This window comes from Tauraco erythrolophus, chromosome 4 (genome assembly GCF_009769465.1).
Source record: "Tauraco erythrolophus isolate bTauEry1 chromosome 4, bTauEry1.pri, whole genome shotgun sequence".
NCBI classification, from domain to species: domain Eukaryota; kingdom Metazoa; phylum Chordata; class Aves; order Musophagiformes; family Musophagidae; genus Tauraco; species Tauraco erythrolophus.
In genome coordinates this window covers 8,043,620-8,063,843 of record NC_141468.1, presented here as the reverse complement: position 1 = coordinate 8,063,843, position 20,224 = coordinate 8,043,620, and the positions used below count along the sequence as shown (strand labels likewise).

Sequence of the window (20,224 nt, the reverse complement as noted above, 5' to 3'; positions counted from 1 at the left end):
AATGTGACCAAACAGAGGAACCTCTTCTGTCTCATTTCTGTTTAGATGACAGGAATTACTGACACAGAAGAGCTTCCGTTTTTTGTTCCATTGCGCTGTTTCTCTGAATCAACACCAGGAGGACAAAACACTGTCCCAGGTTGTCAGCCTGGTGCTTTCTCACTGCAAGGGAATTCAGTTGGTTGATTTTCACATCCAGAGGGTACCACTGTCCAGGTCAAAACGGTACGCTGGCTGTAAAGCAGCAAGGCACGTTGCAGTGGCGCGGTGGCAACACAGCTCGGGTCGTAGTCTCCTGGCAAAGTGGGATGGACTCCTGTGAGGAGTTGTTTGGTGTGTGGAGGTGGAGGAGTAGCCAACACAGTGCTCTCTCCGCATTCCTCACCGTGTAGCCAAACCAGAGCTTGAGTCAGCGAAGCCATGCTCGCAGGAGAGCAAGCACAGCTCCATGGTTGTGGCCAGGGCTGGGCAGCACAATGTATGTTTTTAAGCCCTGCCTCTGCCTGTGACTTCCTGTCCAGAACAAGCCATTTAACCTCTCTTCATCATGGTTACTTGTGCCGTAAAGGAGGGCAATGATACGTTTTCACGGTTAATTCCATAGTGCATGTGGCATACTTGGAGGGAAGTCACGGGAAAAATACCCATGGGCTGTCTCTCACAGGTCTCCCCAGAAGACAACTGTGAAAAGCAAGTCCACAGCTCAGACCAGCTAAGTTTGCAGACTTTCTAACAGCGTCTGCAGTTTTGATGGGAAATGTGTACAGATCCCAGAAAGAAAAAAAAATAGAAATCACTGCTAAAATGAGAAGATGAATGGCTGGCAGAGCATATTTGTGAGAGTTCAGAACGAGTAACTGCGTTTGAACTGAATAGGATGACACCAGAATTAAGGCTTGAGCCCGTGTTTAATGCCTTAATGCCTTAGAGCCTTATGTGCCAATGTGCTGCAGTGGTTTGTGTCTCTTAAGCCAACATAAAGCATCCGGAGTTGGATCCCCTCTCCAGCCTCAACTTCAGGAGCCCCTCCTAGCACAGTCTTCATTCCCTGCCTAGTGACAGGGACGAGACAACCCAGCACCCAGCACTGTCCTGTTGCATCCATGGAGAGTTTTCTCACAAGAACAATGCTTAGAACGAGACAAGGTCTTCTGCTCCAGGTGCATGGAAAGGACTCAGCACAGGGTAACACTGAAACCTGAGATCCCAGTTGTCTCAGATCTTGTTTACATTGGCTGCGGCTGTTTTCTCAGAGAAATTTCACTCCAATTTGTAATTTCACAATTTGACTTTAACACATTTTGCAGCACTGAAAAGGCCCTGACACAAGAGCTGTCAGCCCTCTCCCAGCCTGAACCTGGCCAGCAGTTCCCATTTCAAAGAGTTTTGCTTTTCTTTCATTCTTGGCTCTATCACAACTTTCTTTAACTGTGTCCCTCCCCATGTTCACCTCTGGTTTTGGACAGGGCAGTAGCCCACAGGCACCAGAGGAGAGGTGGCTGGTGCAGGTGCAGGAGGGGAGTCACTGCCTTAGCAGGCTTGAGGACTTCCAAGCACTGGAAAAAGAGTTGCTCATCCCTTGTGCTGCACAGTAAGGCTCCTGGGCTGTCCTGCAGTGTCACCTCCACATCTGCATCGCACAGATGTGGCTGTGGACTGTGGCAGCCCCTCCGGAGCACAACCTGCTCCCCAGACTGTCTCTTGCACTGCTTCCCCCTTCACCATCCACGTTCCCTATGTGAATGGCTGTAACAAAAGTGTCTCGTTTCTGAGCTAGTTTGTGCACCAGTACTCACATTCATTTCATAATCGTACACCACTACAAGAGTCTTCTTAACAGACTGGGGAGGAGGACCCCAGTTATTTGGGGCTCCGTAGATCAGTGGCTTGGTTTACTCCAGCCAGTGCAACATCCCTGCAGTGGGAAGGGTTCTGCAGACCAGGACGCTGTGAGCCTGTGTGTGCTGGTGTTCAGGGGCTCTGCTGGCGGGGTTAGAGTTGAGGGGTGGGGAGGCATAATCAAGAAGTTTTGTACAGCTGTGAAAGCATGGGGAAACCTAACCTGTGTTTTTTGCTAGTATTTGAGGACAATTGGGAGTTCCAGAGAGGAAACATTTAGCTCTTATTTTTCCTGTTTTTACATTCACTCAGCTAATCACTGAGTAACATTCTTCTCTACGGGGCACTAGGCAGCCCTCTCCGAGTCTCACAACTCCCCTTTCCCATACCATGTGGCAAGTCCTGCTACATCTGTTTACAAGTGGGGAAATCAAGGTACCTGAAAAGTTTCTCCCGCATTCTCTAAAGCAGCCATTGATCCTGAGGATCTTTAGTTGTCGCCTGGGTCCTAATATTTGAGAGCCACCATCCAAAACCAGAGGTAGTGGAGGGTGTGAGGACAGCCTCAGGTGTTTCAGTATGTGATGAGACACAGAGGATTCACGCGTGGTTTGGCACTAGTGAGTCCCCTGGGACACGTAGCAGGTCAGATTCAGCTCGGCCAAACCCAGGAATACAGTCTGAACTGGACAAACTGGATGATCTTTACTGTTCTAATTTGAGGAGTTATTTAAAGTGAATGATCTCCTGGCTGGAGTAGCTGTTTATTGCTGTTCTCTAAGCAATTTTTCCCATTAGAACAAGGGTGTGTGCAGTAAAGATAGCAGCTTTTACTATGAGGTCTGTGATAGGTTCTGCCACAGAAAGCTATCTGAGGAAGCCTTGGTGTAACCCCAGTTCATTCTTTTCTTTCTCCTCTCCAGGGCATCTGTGACCAGGAGGACTTTTGGGCATAGTGGCATCGCTGTGCATACATGGTATGCCTGTCCAGCACTAATAAAGTCTATCTGGGCTATGGCCATTAGTCAGCATCAGTTCTACCTGGACAGAAAGCAAAGCAAGGTAAGCATGTTGGAGGTGGGAAGTGCATGTTGCAGTGAGTGAGTCCTTCTCACTCTCCATAGTCCCAGCAAGGTCAAGTCCAGATGGTGGCTCTGTTCCTAGCCTCCCTTTCCACTTGAGGTCAACAAAAGGCAAATTGACTCAAAATGTCTGCTGGCTTTGGCCAGGTTGAGGAAGTCTATCAAATTCATGTCTATGGGGATGAAGATTGAGGGAAAGGTTGTACAGAACTGTGGCCAGATTGGAAAAGCCAAAGTTTGCAAGCGGGTCGTGTCCCTGTCTAGATGGTTTCCACATGTCTTCTGGTTCTTGAACTCTGTCATAAAGTTAGGGCAGCTTCCAATAACTAAGTTCAAAGTAGCTTCACACTCTAGACCTGTTTCTGAATCCTTCTTGCTGTTGCTTGCTTTTTACTATCGTATTTTCCTAGACATGAGGGGTAGGAATATTATTTCCTGTCTACAAAGAATCTCACAGCAGGAGAGAAGCAGGATGTGGACAGCCTGGCCTTACATGGAACTGTCTGGATGTGGTGCTGCACAAAGGGCTGCTCAATACACAAAAGAAACCACCTTGAAACCAGAGGAGTGTGTGTTTTCCCCGTAATTCCTTTCATCAGCAGTAATTTTAGGCATACCCAAAGCAGCAGGAGATCACTTTGATCACTTTGAGATCACTTTGAGACAGAAGAGAGACCTTTCGTGCCGACACCTCTCTCCATCTGAACATGATGGTGTAAGACTTTACAGAGAAGATAAAGTGCTTTGAGTGGGTACCTGCTTATACAGCTGCCTGCATTGACCCCTGTCTCTGGTGAGGTGGCAGGAGTCTGGGGGTGATACTCCTCAAAATGGCTGAAACAAGCTTAACAGCTTACTGTTGCTGAAAACACTGTGCACAGTTTCAGGTAGGGGCTGCGGCCTCCCATGCACAGACCCTGGCCCTATCGGGTCCCTTCATGAACCAGTTCAGCTCACTAAACTGACAAAAAAACCCTTTCTTTTTCCTGTTTTTCTTTGCTGTGTTATTTTTCTTCCAGTTCAATGAATTGAATTGGCTTGCTGAAATTATGTGAAGGGCCTTCAGTGTGATACTAGTCCAGCTCACTCCAAACCCTTCTGACATTGCTTTCCCCAGCATGATCTCTGTGACTTTATTGCGGAGTGGGTAGGACTTTCGGATGCCTTGAGCAGAACACAGGATTACACCCACTTTGGCCATGTCCCATCTAATGCAAAAAACCAGGATTCATCTTAGTTGCTGTGAGCTGTATTGAATTTAGGGATGTAGCTGGCTTCTCACTCCTGCCTAAGTGCCAGCTGTGAATATAGACAAAATTGCATGCTCACTCGATACCAGGTAATGCTTTCCTGTCCCACGCCTCTGCTCAGCACCACCAGGGGAGTGCATAGCTCTCTGTTTTGCTCTCAACAAAACCAACTCAGCAAACAAACAGAAGTTTATTTTTTTTGCTTTTAGCCAGATGGATTTGCTGATCTAGCTGCAAGGTATTTAGGTCGCAAGCAACCAACAAACAAAAGGAGATTCCCTCCTCCTCCTCCCATTTCTTTGGTAAGAAACTGGGTCTCTCAAATGCCCAGGACTTCCCTTCAGTGACTTCCTTTGTTGTTGGCAGATTGTGTTTCAATCTGATCTCCCCTCTCTCACACTCCTACAGACAGCACCACCCACCAGCCCTCGTTTGTCAACCTGTCACGACTGTGACCGTGTCAGTGTGCTTTGTCACAGTAATCCCGATGGCCACACTGAGGCTTTGAAGTTAAGGCATACAAATATTTTTGTCCCTTTCTCTTAACGGAGCTGGTATTTTAGTTTGTTGTCCTCGTCTTTGACATAAAACTGTCAAGATTGATGGATCTATCAATTTTAATTGATCTGTTCAGTTCATCCAGTGGGTCACTTCAGGACACCGTACTCATATGCGCTTTGCTTTTGAAAAATCAGTAAAATATATTCCAGAGTGGTGTGATATAAAATGTCTTCGTTTCAGCTCTCAAGGGCTTAGACAAACATTTATTTGAGTTTCAAGTCGCATGGGTTTGCATCCCCTTAAATCTTGGTCTCCATTTCAGTTGAATCCCCAACTTCAAAGCAAAACTTAAGATATTCCTTCCTTTCATGTGCACACTTGGCATTTCGTATTGTTTCGACAAAAGAAAGAAAAATAAAACAAACATAGAAGAAAAAGCCTGCTGGAGCTCACTGCAAGTGAGCCTTCACTCCAGTGATGTAGCTTAGATGTCAGGAGATATGACATAGCGATAAAGCAAGCTTGAACTTGGTGCTCCTCACATAACTGGGCACGAGTTGGATTTGGACCTTCTGCACAGCTTCACTGGAAAAGCCCCTTCATTTGATTTTAAAAAGAAATAAAATCAGCTTTGCATGGATTTTGATCTCTTTGCAAGGATGCGAGGTCCCAGCCGCCTTTGCAGCCTCACTCTGTGTTGAACTCCTGCCAGCTCGCCAAGTTCCCAGCGTCTTGCTTCCCGCTGATCTGTCTCTCTCTCCCTGCAATCCAAGCGTAACATGGAGACTGAAAAGATCCCCAGCTTTCCGAGTGAACGTGTCAGCATGCAGAACTCCTGCCAGCTTCCCTTTTTTTCAGGAGGCAGATGCAGCAGGACTTCAAGGCATGTCTTTGCTCTGTTGACTGCGCCGAGTCAATCAAGCACTTAGCCTAGAAGCCTTGAGAAGTCCCATTTTGTGGGAATTTCCAGCGGCGCTTTCCTCCAAGCACAAGGCTTTTTGGCTGAATGAACTGGTAGAAGATAGGCCAAGGGTTTTGAAAAATCACCTGCAGCAAAGCCCCATCACTGCAAGCAAGAGGGATAAATGCATCCCTAGCGTCCACCTACTCTTGCTTTTCACTGATGGATTTTCCTTCACCCTCTGACCCTGTCAGAACCGCACTGGGCATCAGTTTGGCCCCGTGCTTTGGAATGACTCATGAATGAGCCAGTCTCCCTCCATGTAAATGAGACTTGGCAGGTCTGCGCTAAGTGCTTTAAAATTTTTGAGCCTGGAGGGACTGCAAGGCCTGAGGGAGTGCTAATGGGATGTAATCTAGCTTTCCACCATTGTGCTGTCAGGACACAGTCTTGCCCAGACCTCGCTGGCTGCTGCTCAGTGGCCTGTATGAAATGAGCCGTTGGTCTGATTCCCGCTGTTGATGAGCGGCTGTCCAAAGCACAAGACCACCCGACAATGATTGGCGTTGCTGTAGGCAGCAGAAGCAGCAGGGATTGAGCGGCGTGGAAAATTAACCCCGTTCCTTTCAGGAGATGCTCCATCCCAACTGTTCAGTGCAGGGCACCATTAGTACAACCACGGTCGGATCTAAAACCTTCACTGCTGGCTTCAGCAGGTTTGGATTGCACCCTCTGTGGCGGGACCTCGCTCTGCCCTGCTGATCCCCTATCTGCTCTCTTCTGGTTTGCTTTTCCTCTCCTCTGGCTCCAGGGATGCCAGGCTTCGGTCTTACACTATTTTTTCATTTGCCCTATACAGGGCACACTTCCAGTTGCCGCCGGCTTGGCACGCTAGCCAGGACCACAGCCTGCAGTTGCATTGCCTTCACCCAGCCTTTCAGTTAGTGCCTGGTCAAACAGGTAGGGCCAGAGTGTGCCCTGATTTGCAGTCTGAATATGAGTGGGAATAAACTACAGGGCTAGAACTATTTGTCTAAATGTTTACAGCTTCTCACTGTAACTGTGCTACAAATGCAGGAAAACCACTATCTTGCAGAGAGGGAAGGGCAGGATCTGTCTGTGCAGACTTGGGGTTGTACGTTTCCTAGACATCCGCTGCAAGGGCTCAGTATATTGGGTCAGGCAGATGCTGGGTTTGATCAGTATGGCTGTTCCTGGGATTATACAAGTATACATAGCCCTACATCTATGTAAGGTCATACAGCATATATACAGCTGCAGGAGATAAATCACCAGCACAGCAGCAGTCTTAAAACTTGTTACCTCCAAAGATTTGGCATTGCAGCGAGACAGCAGTTCACGCACAGGCTCCTTATCAAGACTTCAGTAGCAGGAAATCTTGTTAGATAAAAGTGGATATTTTCCTCTTCACCTAGAACTAACCTTCGAGAGCTATTTGGAGAACATCTTTCACAGACCTTGTTTCTGACCAGAAACATCAGCTCCAAGTCAGATCCAAGAAGCTAAAAGAGTGCCATCCTTCTCCTGGAGCTGATTTTGGGCAGGAGCTGCTGGAAATGAGAAGTGTCTAACTGGTTGTAGCATTAGTTTAAGAGGGTCAGTACTGGTTGTCTGATCTGCTCTGACATCTTGGCAGGTAGTTCAGCCTCTGCACTCAAATGAGTGAGTGCACACACCCTGTTCTTGGGGTTGTTGTGGAAATAAGCTTGTGAGACATTTGGGTACCTCTGAATGATAATGATGTAGCCTATAAATACCAAAGAATATTAAATTATGATAACAATTCTGAGGGTATTTTCAGTATAAGGCTCTCCCAGTGCTGTCTTTATTTGCAGTCTTAAATTAATCTCAAAAATACAGTGTGCAACAGGGAGACATTTTACTTCCTTTATTATTTCACTGATGTGCAAACAGAGGCAGTGGATTGCTAAGAACTCAACCTTAAGTGTCTTACCCAAAGCCCCACAGCAAATCAGTAACAGAGCTAAGAGTGAAGCTCAGTGTGGTGAGCATTCAGCCATCAGTTCAAGCCTTAGTTCTTGTTAAAGTGGTTTCTCCTTCCCAAGGGTGTGAAATAACATTGAAAATCCCATCACAGCAAGTGTTCCTTGTGCTCTCATGTTAGTTCCAGTGGGAATAGATCACACCCTGATACGCAGACGTCAATCAGATTCTGATTTGCTAACACTGTAATGATGTGCTTATCACCTGAACTGCATGAGTAGGGCTGAGAGTCTCTTCTGGCTTTGAGGAGGTGCAGAGGTGAATGCTGAGGTGATCCTGAACTGGGGCTTCACCATCCTGTTTAACAAAAGTCTTTGCGCGGCTGGAGAGCCGCAGCACAATGTCCCAACAACTTTCTGAGTTTTGGGAAACAGAAATTGCAGGTCAGTGGCCCTGCAAGGCCAGGCTATGAAGCTCAGCAGCACAGGACTTGTGAGACTTGTGAGAGGGCGGTGGGCTGAGCTCCAAGCTCCTCCGTCCATGACTGAGGAGCTCACATGAGGGTTAGCAAGCAAGGAGCCGATTTCCATGTCGAGATGAAATAACAGTCATCTTTGTGTGCCATATTACAGGCAGCAAGCTTCTTCCTGCTTGTCAGTTTCCTCCTTCTTAGCATGGCTTCTTACCTGAAGCAAGTTCAACAACCCATACGTATAATATAGCTCAGAGCATAAGCATTAGTTCAGAAGAGGCAGGAGGAAGTTTTCCATGTGGACAGATTATTTGACAATGGCTTAATGAAAAGATTGCGTATATTTTTTTTCTGAAGTGCTTGGAGATGACCCCAGTCAGAAATGAGATACAAGACTAGAGAGGCTTTGGGGTTGTTCTGATGTGGCACTTCCTATTTTAAGGTGATCCTAAGGCTCTACTGGTCAGAAAAAGGAATGAAAAATTCTTGTGGCCACCCAAGACACCCTCTTATACAGGGTTCTTCTTCCCAGTAGTGCTGGGAATATAACTGAAGAGCCATCCCCAGCAACTTAGATCAATGTTCTTGATCTTCTTGTTAAGCACCTGCTAGAGGCTGTCAAGAGAATGAACTGGAGATAGATGGTGAGCTACAACAATGGGGTTTGTATTTCAGAGGCAGGGCAGCCACTGGGACTGAGTGAGCCCAATCCTCTGAGCAGCCGCCATCCTCATTTCACTGCTCAGTGCTGCTAACCCCCTTGCCCTGAACATGGTCTGCCTTTGTTGGCTCTGTGAGCGTAACCACATCTGATCTCACTGCTCAACAAAGAGAAAGTTCTGGGATTATCTCACTTGAACTTTCTGGGCATCTTCTTGTCTCAAATCCTTCCATAACCAATGGAGAAAGGATGACATCTAAGGTAGTCAACTCATTCCCTCCTAAGATAGGAGGAGGACTAGATCATCATTGAAGGTCCCTTCCAACTGACATCTCTTTTCTCCTCTCCTCCTCTCCTCCTCTCCTCTCTCCTCTCTAGAGAAGGTCTTTAGCCTTTGGGCTTTGCAGTTTATTATGTTGGCATTTCTGAAGGTTTCTTATTGTATGTGGTAACACAGTGACTCCATACATTGTTTAAGAGGGAAAAATGTGCATGGCAAAGCAGAGAAAATAACAAACAGGAAGCGATGCCAGAATTGTACCCACTTAAGAATGTAAAAAGTGCAGCAGTGAATGCTGAGCTAGATTGCTTCTGTTCTTGTAAAATTATCCAAGTCTGCTATGGAGGCCTGTTTCCTACCACAGCAAAAGGACTTTTTCCTTCTGTAAGCTTTAAAGAAGCGCTAGATCCTTACTAACTCCTGTGTCCATGTCCAGTCCAAGATTCATGCTGCAAGAAGCCTGAGTGAGATTGCGATTGACCTGACCGAAACTGGAACGCTCAAGACCTCAAAGCTGGCCAACATGGGGAGTAAAGGCAAAATTATCAGCGGCAGCAGTGGGAGTCTTCTGTCATCAGGTAACATCCTTTATCCTGTTATTGGAGAGAATATGGTGGGAAGGGCCATGGCCATGGTGTAATGGGGAGCAGCCAGAACCTGCACTGCAGAAATGAAAGTCACTTCCCTTTAGTCTTTCTGTCCGTCCAGGTGTCAGTCTGTCTCTCAGCACGTTGCCCCACAAACAGCACAGGCAACAGCTTCCCCCTCTCTCATTACTGCTGCTCGTTTCCTCTTTGGCCCCAGGATGTCATCTCCAACCTCTCACTCCCCAGCTGAGACCTGGTCTCTCTTCATGGTTTCTGCCATAATCACCCCTTGGCACCCAGCTCATCCCTAAGCAGATGTTTTGGTGAAGGAGTCCCCAGCCAGCAGTGAGGAAGCAGTCAGCCAGTGCAGCTCATTAGGGAAACTGAGGCTGGGAATTGGGGGTACCCCTCAGCATTGTTGAGGGAGGGTGTCTTCTTCACACAGTGCACATCTGCCTGACCTCTCTGTTGCTGGAATTTACCTGGTGTCCCAGGCTCAAAAGAGCTATTCCCTAGCACTCTCCACCATACTAGTGCGGGGACCTAGAAGTTTCTTTTTTGGCTTAGAGCACCTCCCTGTTATGAGGAAGACATAATCTGTGAAAGAAACCAAAGAGAAGTTGACATGAAGGAGAGCTAGAGCACCAGAAGAGAAGGACCAGGGAAGAGGAGTCAGGAACTTGTCTGTATTTCTTTGAAACTCTTCTGTCAGTTCGAACGGGGCAAGCTGTGTGTAAAACAGTGCCAAACGTCACTCCAGGGCAAAGCAGGGATGGATAGTTTGCAAAGAGCTTGAAGCTGCTCAGGTGAGAAGCTCTTCAGAGGGTGAAGTTGCTCGTGTCACTATAATTAACAGTTCCAGTCAATTAAATGCCCTCTGTTAAGCATCACACCAAGTTACCAAAACCGATTGTGCTGAGATGTGTAACACCAGAGAATAACCTTCCCATGCTTGACAAGGGAAGAGTCCATCTAAGAAGAATACAAATGCTTAGAAACTGAACCCATTCTGGTGTAGTACACCAGCTTTGCATCACTGCGTCCTTCATGCCTCTTAAAAGCCACATTTTCCCACATGGAAAATGTCCAGCAAGGGGTTAAAATGTGCAGTGCTTACAAAGCTCCAGAGCAGCCTGCTGTGCAATTCCTTGCCTTGCCGGCAAACAGAGAGGCCTTTCTGCTCCTTAGATCCTCCTGGTGCAGTATACAATCCACTGTCTGTGCCTCCCAGTGCTCAGGGAGTTGCAGTAGCTGAGCAGCTCTCGGACTGGTGTCAGGTTGTTGGAGCTCTTTGTTTGGCATTTTTTCCATCTCTCCTGCTGGAAAGTAAATAACATTAAGTACCCCAAGGAAGTTCTTAAGATCCTTCCAAAATCTCAGCCTCCTGGGCACCATTCCCAAGTTTGTGAGAGCTACTTGGTAGTAATCCTGTTTCCATGTTAGTACGCTGACTTTTCGGCTTCCTGGAAAAAAACATGGGAATCTGCTTCTGCACTCCCATTGGGAGTCCAGTAGCCAGGTGAAAGCCAGCAGAAAATCAGGCCCATAAAAGCATCTGCAGGGCCAGCACCTATCAGGCTTATGTGGATGGAAATCCCAAACTGGGAGCTGCCCGTGCTTTTATTTCTGTATTTTTTTGCTCCCTGCTCAAATCCTGTCTGGCTGAGCATGGAGTTTGCAGACTCAGCAGAACTGGAGTAGTGACTAGACCCACGCAAAGTTCATTAACCAGATGAGTCATTTCTTCAGGCCTAAGTAGGTGGATCAGTCTACCTGGATGCCCACCTAGGACTTGTGTGAACCTCTGTTTCAGTCGAGGTGCTGCTGGTGGGCCAGGCAAGCATGGGCCCCTCCAGGTTCCTGTGTTCAGAGCCGCCTGTAGGACCTACCAGCTGTGAGGACAGGGCTCTCCCCAAAACGTTGATTGCTGTAAGGTTTGCTAATGCTTTGTGCCTTCCAGTAGCTACAAGGACACTTCTGGAGGGAGGGAAGTGTAGAGAGAGGACATCTGGCAGAGAAGGACAGATACCAGGGAATCGAAGACCCTGGATTGCTTCCACACAGTCACCCAGACCCCTCTGCTCCAAGAGCCCCTTCCCTCAAGCCCGGGTGGCAGAGGTGACCCAGCCCTGCCCCACTGGATGGGAGGGGGCATTCGCTGCCTGTCCCACTGGGCACAGTCACTGGCTCCATCCCAGCCTTTGCGTTTCCTCCCATTGTGCCAAAGATTATCAGCGCGCAGTCACAACAATGATGGGTTATCGCTGCTAAAGCCTGCGCGCTGGAGAGAATAAGTGCAAATGATTAAGTGGCCACAGTAGATTTCCAGGCTATAAATACCCCGAGTGACTCGAAATCACAAGGGCAGAACTGAATCTCTGTTTGTCCTCATTTCCCTACCGTTCTCTGTCCTTTTTTCTTGGAAATTTCTTACAGCTATTTCCTCTCTCCATCTCGCTCCTCCTCACCAAAGGGGCTGTCCGTGCCCCGAGGAGCGCGCCAAAGCTGGCATATCTCCTCTGGGTTTGCAACAAGGCTGCAAGGAAATATTTGTTGTTGATTCCAGCTGTCACACTGTCTGGCCAAGATCCTGCTGTATAGTGCGAGGCAGTCACTGCCCCACATCACTTACAGTCTCAAGACACAGCAGTAGGGAAATGGAGTCTAATACAGAGACAGTGACTTCTCCATGGTCACAGCAATTCAGGGCCAAAGCCTAAGCTCCTCCGTGTTTCCCAGGCCTTCGATCTTGGTCTGTGTCCACTGCAGAGTTTTAAGTTTGATACCCGATGCTCCCAAATGCATTTCTTACTCTAACTTTTGACCTCCTTTGGACTCCGAAGGGGACCTGCAAAACAGCAGGCTGCTGGGATTTAGCTCAAGGATCTTCTACTCGGGATATCTGGGCCATCCCTGGACATCTAGGGTAAGATTTTCCTGGGAATGAAAGCTCCGATTGCACACTGGCGTGAACCATAATCAAAGCCAGCAAAGATAATTATCAGAGCAAAATCAGGTTAGGTCTAAGGTGGATTTTTTCTTTGGAACAGTCAGTATCCTAAAAGCTCTGCAGGTCTCCTAGCTAGCGAGGAGCCCTGTTATTGCTGGGTTATTGTTGAACTGAACCCCAGACCACCTTCTTCATCTCAGTGGGCAGAGGAAAGACCACAGAGGGGCACCTCTGCTTTAGCTCTGCAGACGTGTTTGAGAAGCCTCCAGCCCCCTGAGCCCCATTCCTGCATCAGTGATGGAGGTTTCCTATGCAGGAACCTGTTTACACTTGAAAATGCCACGACAGAGCCCAGCCAGCCGGTTCCCCAGCCCCCGCCGCTCCATCCGGTGGGGCCGTCTCCCAGCTGGACCGCCCCAGCGGGTGTTGGAGCGGATAAACAGCACCCGTGCGGCCCACGAGCACGGGGGCTCTCGAAGATGAGTCGCCCACAGGATATCTGAGCGCATCCTGTGCGGAGCAGCTCCAGCTGGGCTCCCGTGCGCCATGGAGGATATCCTATTTGTCTGGCAGAGACAAGAGATAGCGGCTGTCTGAGGTTGCTGGCTGTTGTGCGCTGACATCCTGGTGTGGTGAGTCAGCCCGGGCTCTGGCATGGAGCAAGTGTGAGGGGACCTCCCTCCCTGCTCGGGGCACAGCCTTCCATGGAGACCTCAACCAAACACCAGCAAGCTGGAGACAGCTGCCGGATGTAGTGTGAAGAGTTTGCCATATTTAGATGTGTTTTCCCTGGAGCAGGAGACTCAGAAAATGAGAAAGAGGAGAGATGCCTGGATGCTCTTGCCTCGCTGCTGTTCAGCCGCCTTGTTGCATCGCCTTTCCCCTCACAGATGCTAGCACCAAGCCTTGGCTCCCTCTGCTCTTCAGCATCCCATCTATCCTCCCTGCTTATTTTCGTCTTTCTCATTTATCACTTTTCCAGGCTGATTCCACTCCACTAAAATTGGTGGAGGAAATAGGGACAGTGAGTCACTGGTAGGGCTTTCCTCTTCAAAAAGGTGGCTCACATTGCTAGTCTTGTCTTTTTGACAAGCTTTAAAACAAAGCTTGTCTTGGAGCTGACACCTGCCAGCCAGGAGCCCCTGCAGATCTGCACAGGCACAGCACATCACCTTGGTCAGATCCTTTGGGGATCACTTGCTTTGTGTCCCCATCAACATCACCAAGACCGTCCTGACATCACCACTATTGGAGGGATTAGAAACCAGCCCGTTAGCACTGATGAAGAAGCTTAGCCGTGAATTCTGCTGGAGGAGTGAGTTGGGCAGGGAGGACCATGTTCTCCTCCCATTTCACAGCTCATATTCTCCTGAATGTCAGTGGATGGAGAAATTGCCCAGAGAGGTCAAATGGGTGTCAGAAAATGACTAGTGTACGCACACACTAATAGGATATTAAGTGGATGTTCAGGTCACCAAGACCTGTGTCCCATCCTGTACGCAAAGGAGGAGAGGGCATGTACGATTGCCTTGGCTTTGAAATTAAACCAGCAGCATCAGCTATAAAAACAGGCCCCAATTCAGCAGGTTCCTGGTGCCCACCAGAAGGATGGTCCTGAGTTGATACCCCCGGTGCATTTTCATAACTCTTTTTCTTTTAGGGACATGAAATGGTTCTGCAGAAGTGCATGTTAAATTGCAGAGTTTGGTAGATCTTTGCACAGCAAATGGGAAGGAGACTGAATAATAATTCTCACAGAAAGGTTCAAAAGCTATACAGGGAAATCACATATTTCAGCAACATTTCTCTCGTTTACAGCATGAGGAATTAGCCCTAATTGTGGGAGATAAAACACGTGAGAAAGCCTCTCAGTCAACCATTTCTGTCGCAGTAGGAGTCTCGTGTTAGGACTGATCTTTCAGGACTGATTTTTCTCTGTTGATGATCCCCTTTGGAAGGCACTAGGCAGCCGTGACTCAGTGAGCATCATATTTAATAAGGCTGATTTAAGGTAGTATCTGCTTGGTTGGTTTGGTCTGAGCTGGTCTTTGATTATTTCTTTGGTTGTTTTTGTGGTCTTTTGATTTGTTCTGACATTTTTGGGTCAACTGCCACTGGGTTTAGAAGTGGGTCTGTGGTCACAGCCTTGCTCAAGGCTGGATTAATACATATTTATAAATAAAGAGCCTTTAATGGAAGTGGTAGGCACCCCAGCAATACAAAGCACTGTTCTCTATTCCTTGACAAGCATCTCACACGGTGTGATTCTCTTGACTGATCAAGTTTCCATTTGCTTTTCACCTGTGAGAACAAGCAGATACTCCAACCCACAATAATAATACACCCCAAAATAGTTTAGCTATTAAATTAAAAAACAAAAACAATGAAAAAAAAAACCACCCACAAAAAAAACCCAAACCAGCTAATACAGAAAAGTTTCTGAAGGAGAAACTTCAGGAACGTCTGAAGAAAGAAGTCAGTCCTGCAGTATCGCCAAGGGATCATCCAAGTCGGGTATGGTCAAGCTAAAAAAATGAAGCATCATAAGCCACAAACTGAGTGCCCTGACCGTAGCCTTTGAACCCTCACTATGCTGGTTTTCCATACAAAAACACACTTGGAAAAGGTTAATTTGAACTGCTTCATTAGTACCAACAAGCGTTTGACTTTGGTTTCAGCAGTAGTCCCATTGCTTAATTAGAATGTGACAATGCACTTCCAGATCTCCCCCAATTCCTTTGCCTTCTGGAAGGGGTGAAGAAGACAGCAAAACGTGCACTCAGTGGACACTGCCACCAACCGCCTCAGGGTTCAGACCAGCGTGGTTCTCACACAGGGTGAGCACAGCTGGGGCAAACGCCGTGACCTGTCTGTGCTTGATTTGGGCCCGTCCCAGCTCAGCCAGAAGCCATTCGTTTCCTTCTTGGCGGCACACCTCGCATCAGCCCAGGCGTCTGGCCAGGCTTTAGGCTATTCATATGCTTTTAAATGTTTCAGCATCTATGTAGCTGCTGCGGCAACCCGCAGTGCAAAAACGAATAGCTTTGAAAAATAAATACGAGGCTGGTGTGGAGGTAGGGAGCAGAGAGAGGAAGGAAAGGGTAAGAGCAGTTGAAAGGAAAACGTAGGTCATTAAAGTCCTAAAAGAAGAAGAAAGGAGTTGAAACATCTGCTGGAATCATGAGCAACTTTTTACCAGGACTCAGCAGTTTGTTGGCAATTCAGTGAAGAAATCCAGCAGTTGAGTTTTTGCTGGTAACTGCTCACCAGGGTTACTATTAAGAATTACTCAATGCTAGAGAGGGCTTTCCCTGCCAGTGCAAATACAAGGCTCCTCTAGAAGATCCTGTCAAGTTCCTGCAGCACAGATGTGTTTGCAGAATTTTATTCTGTTGCTCTGTGTGGGCAAACCCAAATGAAACGAGGATGACCACAGCGACTAAACAGACAGCTTACCATGAGCTTGTACTCCTTTCTCTGATGATGCTCAACCTGGCTGACCTTTAGAGAGCCCTTTTTCCACCTCCCCCATTCCAGGACAGCCCAATAAAAAGGTGTGTAACAAAGCAGGGTGTCACTGCACAGAATAAGTGTCAGCCAGCTGTCTTCCTATATGAAAACTGCAGAAAATAGCAGTGGAAAAGGGCTGTGAAATTCTCTGCTCCCCCTGGGCCAATGCAGAACTCTTTCATGGCATTAGTTGCCTCAATCTACATTCAGTTTAGCTTTAACAGCCTGCTGGAATAGTAGCAATGAAAGATGAAGCTGAAAGCGCAAATTCCACTCTGTTTTGCTGCCAAAACAAGGAGTTGTTTCCAGGTTCCTTCCAGAGCTCTGTGAAATGTCAGCAACGTTTTCAACCTCCTTGGGTGGAGTGTTTTCACTGTGCACTTGGAGGCCATGCTGCAAATGTATGTACAAGCCCTGTCTCACCCTCATCCTACACGTGCACCAAAAATGCCAAGTAGCATCCCGTTGTGTCTGACCGCTGCAGCTAATAAAGGTCTGCTTTCTCTGTGCCATTGCTCTATGGAGGGGCAGGGAAGCCCCCAGAGTCACTGTCCTGGGTTCGTACAGTCACCCTGGGACAGCGAGTGCTGAGACCACTGAGGAACCACTGTGGACTAGGAGGAACCCCCTTGAAAGCATTGCGAAGTCAAAGGCTTTTCTGCAGGCATAAACCTACAGTACCACACAAGAAGTCCCTGCAAAGCACTGGGCACAATCCTGCTGTCTAACTGTAAGTGTCTGGTGCCGTTTTAGGTGGGTTAGAGTATCCCACTGCCAATCCAAAAGAGTGGGTCTCACAGAGCATCGTATGTGCCACTCCGTGGAAGACATCTCAGATACTGAGATCACCTAGACACTTCTGTTGTGGCAACAGCAGCAGCTTAGCCACAGCAGCCCTGTCCGTTCAGCCCAGCTCAAGACCCACGATGGAGTTTATTAAAAAGGGATCAGATGCAGACTTCAGCTGAGCTCCAGAGCTGCGTGTGGGGCAGACCTTTAGAGCGTGTGGAGCTGTAGCTGTCAGTGTCATCTGTGAACAGACGTGGGATGCTACCGCTGAATCCATCACAGATACCAGAACTCAGCTTTCCGTAAACCTAAGGTGGATGCTTTGAACTGCAGCCAGTAACACGAGTGAAAAGCATATAGAGATGGCATTTACCCCTTCTCGAGCTTGCTTTTCATCTCACATTATGGCCATAACCTGCGTGTTCTTACTGTATGATGAAAGGATGCACTCGATTTATCCAAACAAGGGGTTCGGAACAAAGTAGTGACTTAGCAATTGATGCACCATCCCAAACCAAAATAAAATCAAGAACCTCATCAATAAGTTCCTTAAAAAGCAGGATTTACAAATATTGTCATGACATCTGAGCAACAGAGTCTGACTTAATGCATGGACTTACTTCACTGGAAGTTTCTGGGTAATTTCCACTTGAAAAGTCAAGCCATTTGGACATCCAGTTTAAATATCTTGACCTACATTTTCACAAGAAACAGCTACTATCCTGGAAGGACCTATGAGATATTGTTGTTTTGGTGTGTTTTACAGGAATCTTGCTAGGTAGTTTTGTTCCATTACATTTTCTTCATAAAACAGGCACTGTAAGTGGATTGAATTAAATGTTTGCCACTAGGATAACTGCAGTTCTTAAGAAGTAGGCTGTATTGTCAAATGGTTCCTCCTAGGCTTAATTTCTCAAAAATGCATCTCCAGGGTTTCATAAACGGTACTGTTATTTGCCATTGGGAACTTTCATGAGAATGATACGCCTTTTTTTTCTAGGAACTTTACATGAATAATTTTGTTGCTTTTATTTTTCTGGATAATGATTACAAATGTCTTTGTGTGCTCCACTGTCCAATCTCTGTCTGTTAGCTTAAATATTAAGAATTTGCCGTAAACAAACATGACTGGGTAACACCTGCTTCATGTCGTAGTCTGGTTTCTTTTTGGAAGAAATGCATCCAGGCTTTGGTAAAATTACAAGCACTCCAGATGTGTATTCTGCTGTCAGCTGGCCTAGTGAAATCATTGTTTATTGATAGGTTCCCAAGAGTCAGATAGTTCTCAGTCTGCCAAGAAAGACATGCTGGCTGCACTGAAATCCAGGCAAGAAGCTTTGGAAGAGACACTGCGCCAACGCTTGGAAGAGCTGAAGAAACTGTGTCTCCGAGAAGCGGTAGGCAATGGACATTTTATAACCTGTAACACTTTGTTGCTTCCATTGTTGTAGCATGCTGGTTGTTTGGAGGTGGCGTGGAGTCAGGAGAAGAGATTGCTTCCATAGCCACCTCTTACAAAGCCCATTGTACAAATGCCTCAGGAAGGTCGGCTGTTTCAACTCCAGGTTGCAGTGTCACAGGACATTTCGCCCTTAGAGAAGGGCACCCCATATCTGCTGGGTACCCAGTTGACTTGGGGCTAGGAGGATGCTCAGCATCCATGTCTGCTGGTTGAAATTGTGTTCAAGATGCATTCAGGTAGGTTTCTTATTGACTTTGGTCATAAATTCCATAGGAAGGCTGTCCTGTGTACTGGTAATCACTTCTCAAATGCTTTTCACTTCATTAGCAAAAAAACCCCAGGGTGATACACTTTCTTCTTGGAGCAGGCCTGACCTTACATGCTTTTTTTTCTCCCAGCACATTCTTACTTACAGCACACAAGGTCTCATCTGCTCCATGTAGACTCCCTTCATAACTCCTCCCTTCATAGCTCCTTGTAGACTCCTCCCAATAAGCTCTGGCACTGCTGGAGAGGAATGGCAGTGTGGTGGCAGACCACACTGTGGTGGCGAAGAGGAACCATTGTGGTCCTCCCAGGACGTGCAGGTCAGCTCAGGAACTCATAACCTTGCCACTCACTTGCCAGTTCATTCTTGGAGGACGCAGGAGGCCAGTTTAGAAATCAATTTAACACTTGGGGAAATCACCACGCTGCTGCAGATGGGTGTGGAGATGAGCAGCAGCGTGTACTTGGGTCATTCAGCAATTCTCCTTTGTTTACCAGGCCCGAAAATCTGAATTTAACGACAAATCATGATGTGTTAATACAACAGGAAACCGACTGCAGACAGTGGCATTGAGATCTTCCAGCTGTTGCTTAACATTTGATGTGCATCTCACCTTTGACAAAAATGGGGGAAATAGGTCACTGATTCAGCTCTCCCTGCACTTTATTTCAATTAGTTTATAGTTTTAATGCCAACAAGACTAAGTTGTGGAAAATACCTCTCAACAAAGAAAGTCAGCAGACATCTCTGCTGCCCCAGTTCCTGTCCTTTACTCCACACAAGCAATGCTGTCCCACCTGGGAAGTCCTGGTTGCCTTCAACAGACAACTTGTGCCGATAAAGGTCGCAGGACCAGATCCAGTCTCGTAAGTCCATTGAGTGCAGAGCTAAGATCATCTGCAGGAAGCAGTCACACACTCTTCAGGGGCTGATGGACAAGGTCTGGAGGGCTCTACTTGCCCTGAAGGAATTTACCACCCTGAGCTAACACTTCCTGCCTGCCAAGGGCTAATGCTCTGCAGCAGCACGCATGCAGGGGAGGATATGCCTGTGCCACAGTTGCAGGAGCTCACAGCCCAGTACCTTCATTTTAACCCCAGCCCTGACTGCAGGGCAGCCTTGGGCGCTGTGTGCGTAACTGGGATGGAGGCAAAAGCTCCCACTGGGACATGGAGCCAGTGGTAAGGAGCGTTATCTCCTTAACGTGCTGCAGCAAGGCTGGCCAGAGCCCATCTGTCAGCACCTTAAGAGCTGGTAGAAAGTGTTGGTGCTTTCTGTAGGTGATCCGAGAGAGGCAGTTGATGGATACTTGGAAACTGACCCTGTCTTGCAACCCTGCAGCTTGTCCATCAGCAGCCTCCCATTGGAAGTATTTCCTCTCCGGCTGCCCTTCGTCCTTTCTCCTGTGGCATGAGAATGGCCAAAACAGAGAGAGGCGGTGGCAAACTAGGAGATTAAAAAAGGGTTAAAAGTGGGGGCATAATCAAATAAGCATGGCTAGAGCCATTCCTAACAGTGGCATCAGGTTACTTTGGGCCATCACTACTCCAGTTACTTAATAATTTAGATTACATTTCAGGACCGTGCCTGTGAATACTTTTCAGTTTATGGAGGCAGCACAGTGGCCCACATTAATTTTGTTCTGCTCCAATCTTGGGCATTTTACAGAAGATATTAACTCTTTCCCCACTGCCCTGCTTCATATTA

The 20,224-nt window shown here is 47.4% G+C and overlaps 1 protein-coding gene across 3 annotated transcripts in view; it reads left to right on the top strand.

Moving 5' to 3' along the window:
• FRMD4A (FERM domain containing 4A) overlaps positions 1 to 20,224 on the top strand; it is a 221,113-nt gene that overhangs the window by 183,982 nt on the left and 16,907 nt on the right. For all 3 annotated transcript variants that reach the window (XM_086609855.1, XM_086609856.1, XM_086609857.1), the window contains 3 exons: positions 2,763 to 2,901; positions 9,388 to 9,529; positions 18,051 to 18,184. In XM_086609855.1, coding sequence (XP_086465981.1) covers positions 2,763 to 2,901; positions 9,388 to 9,529; positions 18,051 to 18,184 — 415 coding nt within the window. The remainder of the gene's footprint in view (positions 1 to 2,762; positions 2,902 to 9,387; positions 9,530 to 18,050; positions 18,185 to 20,224) is intronic.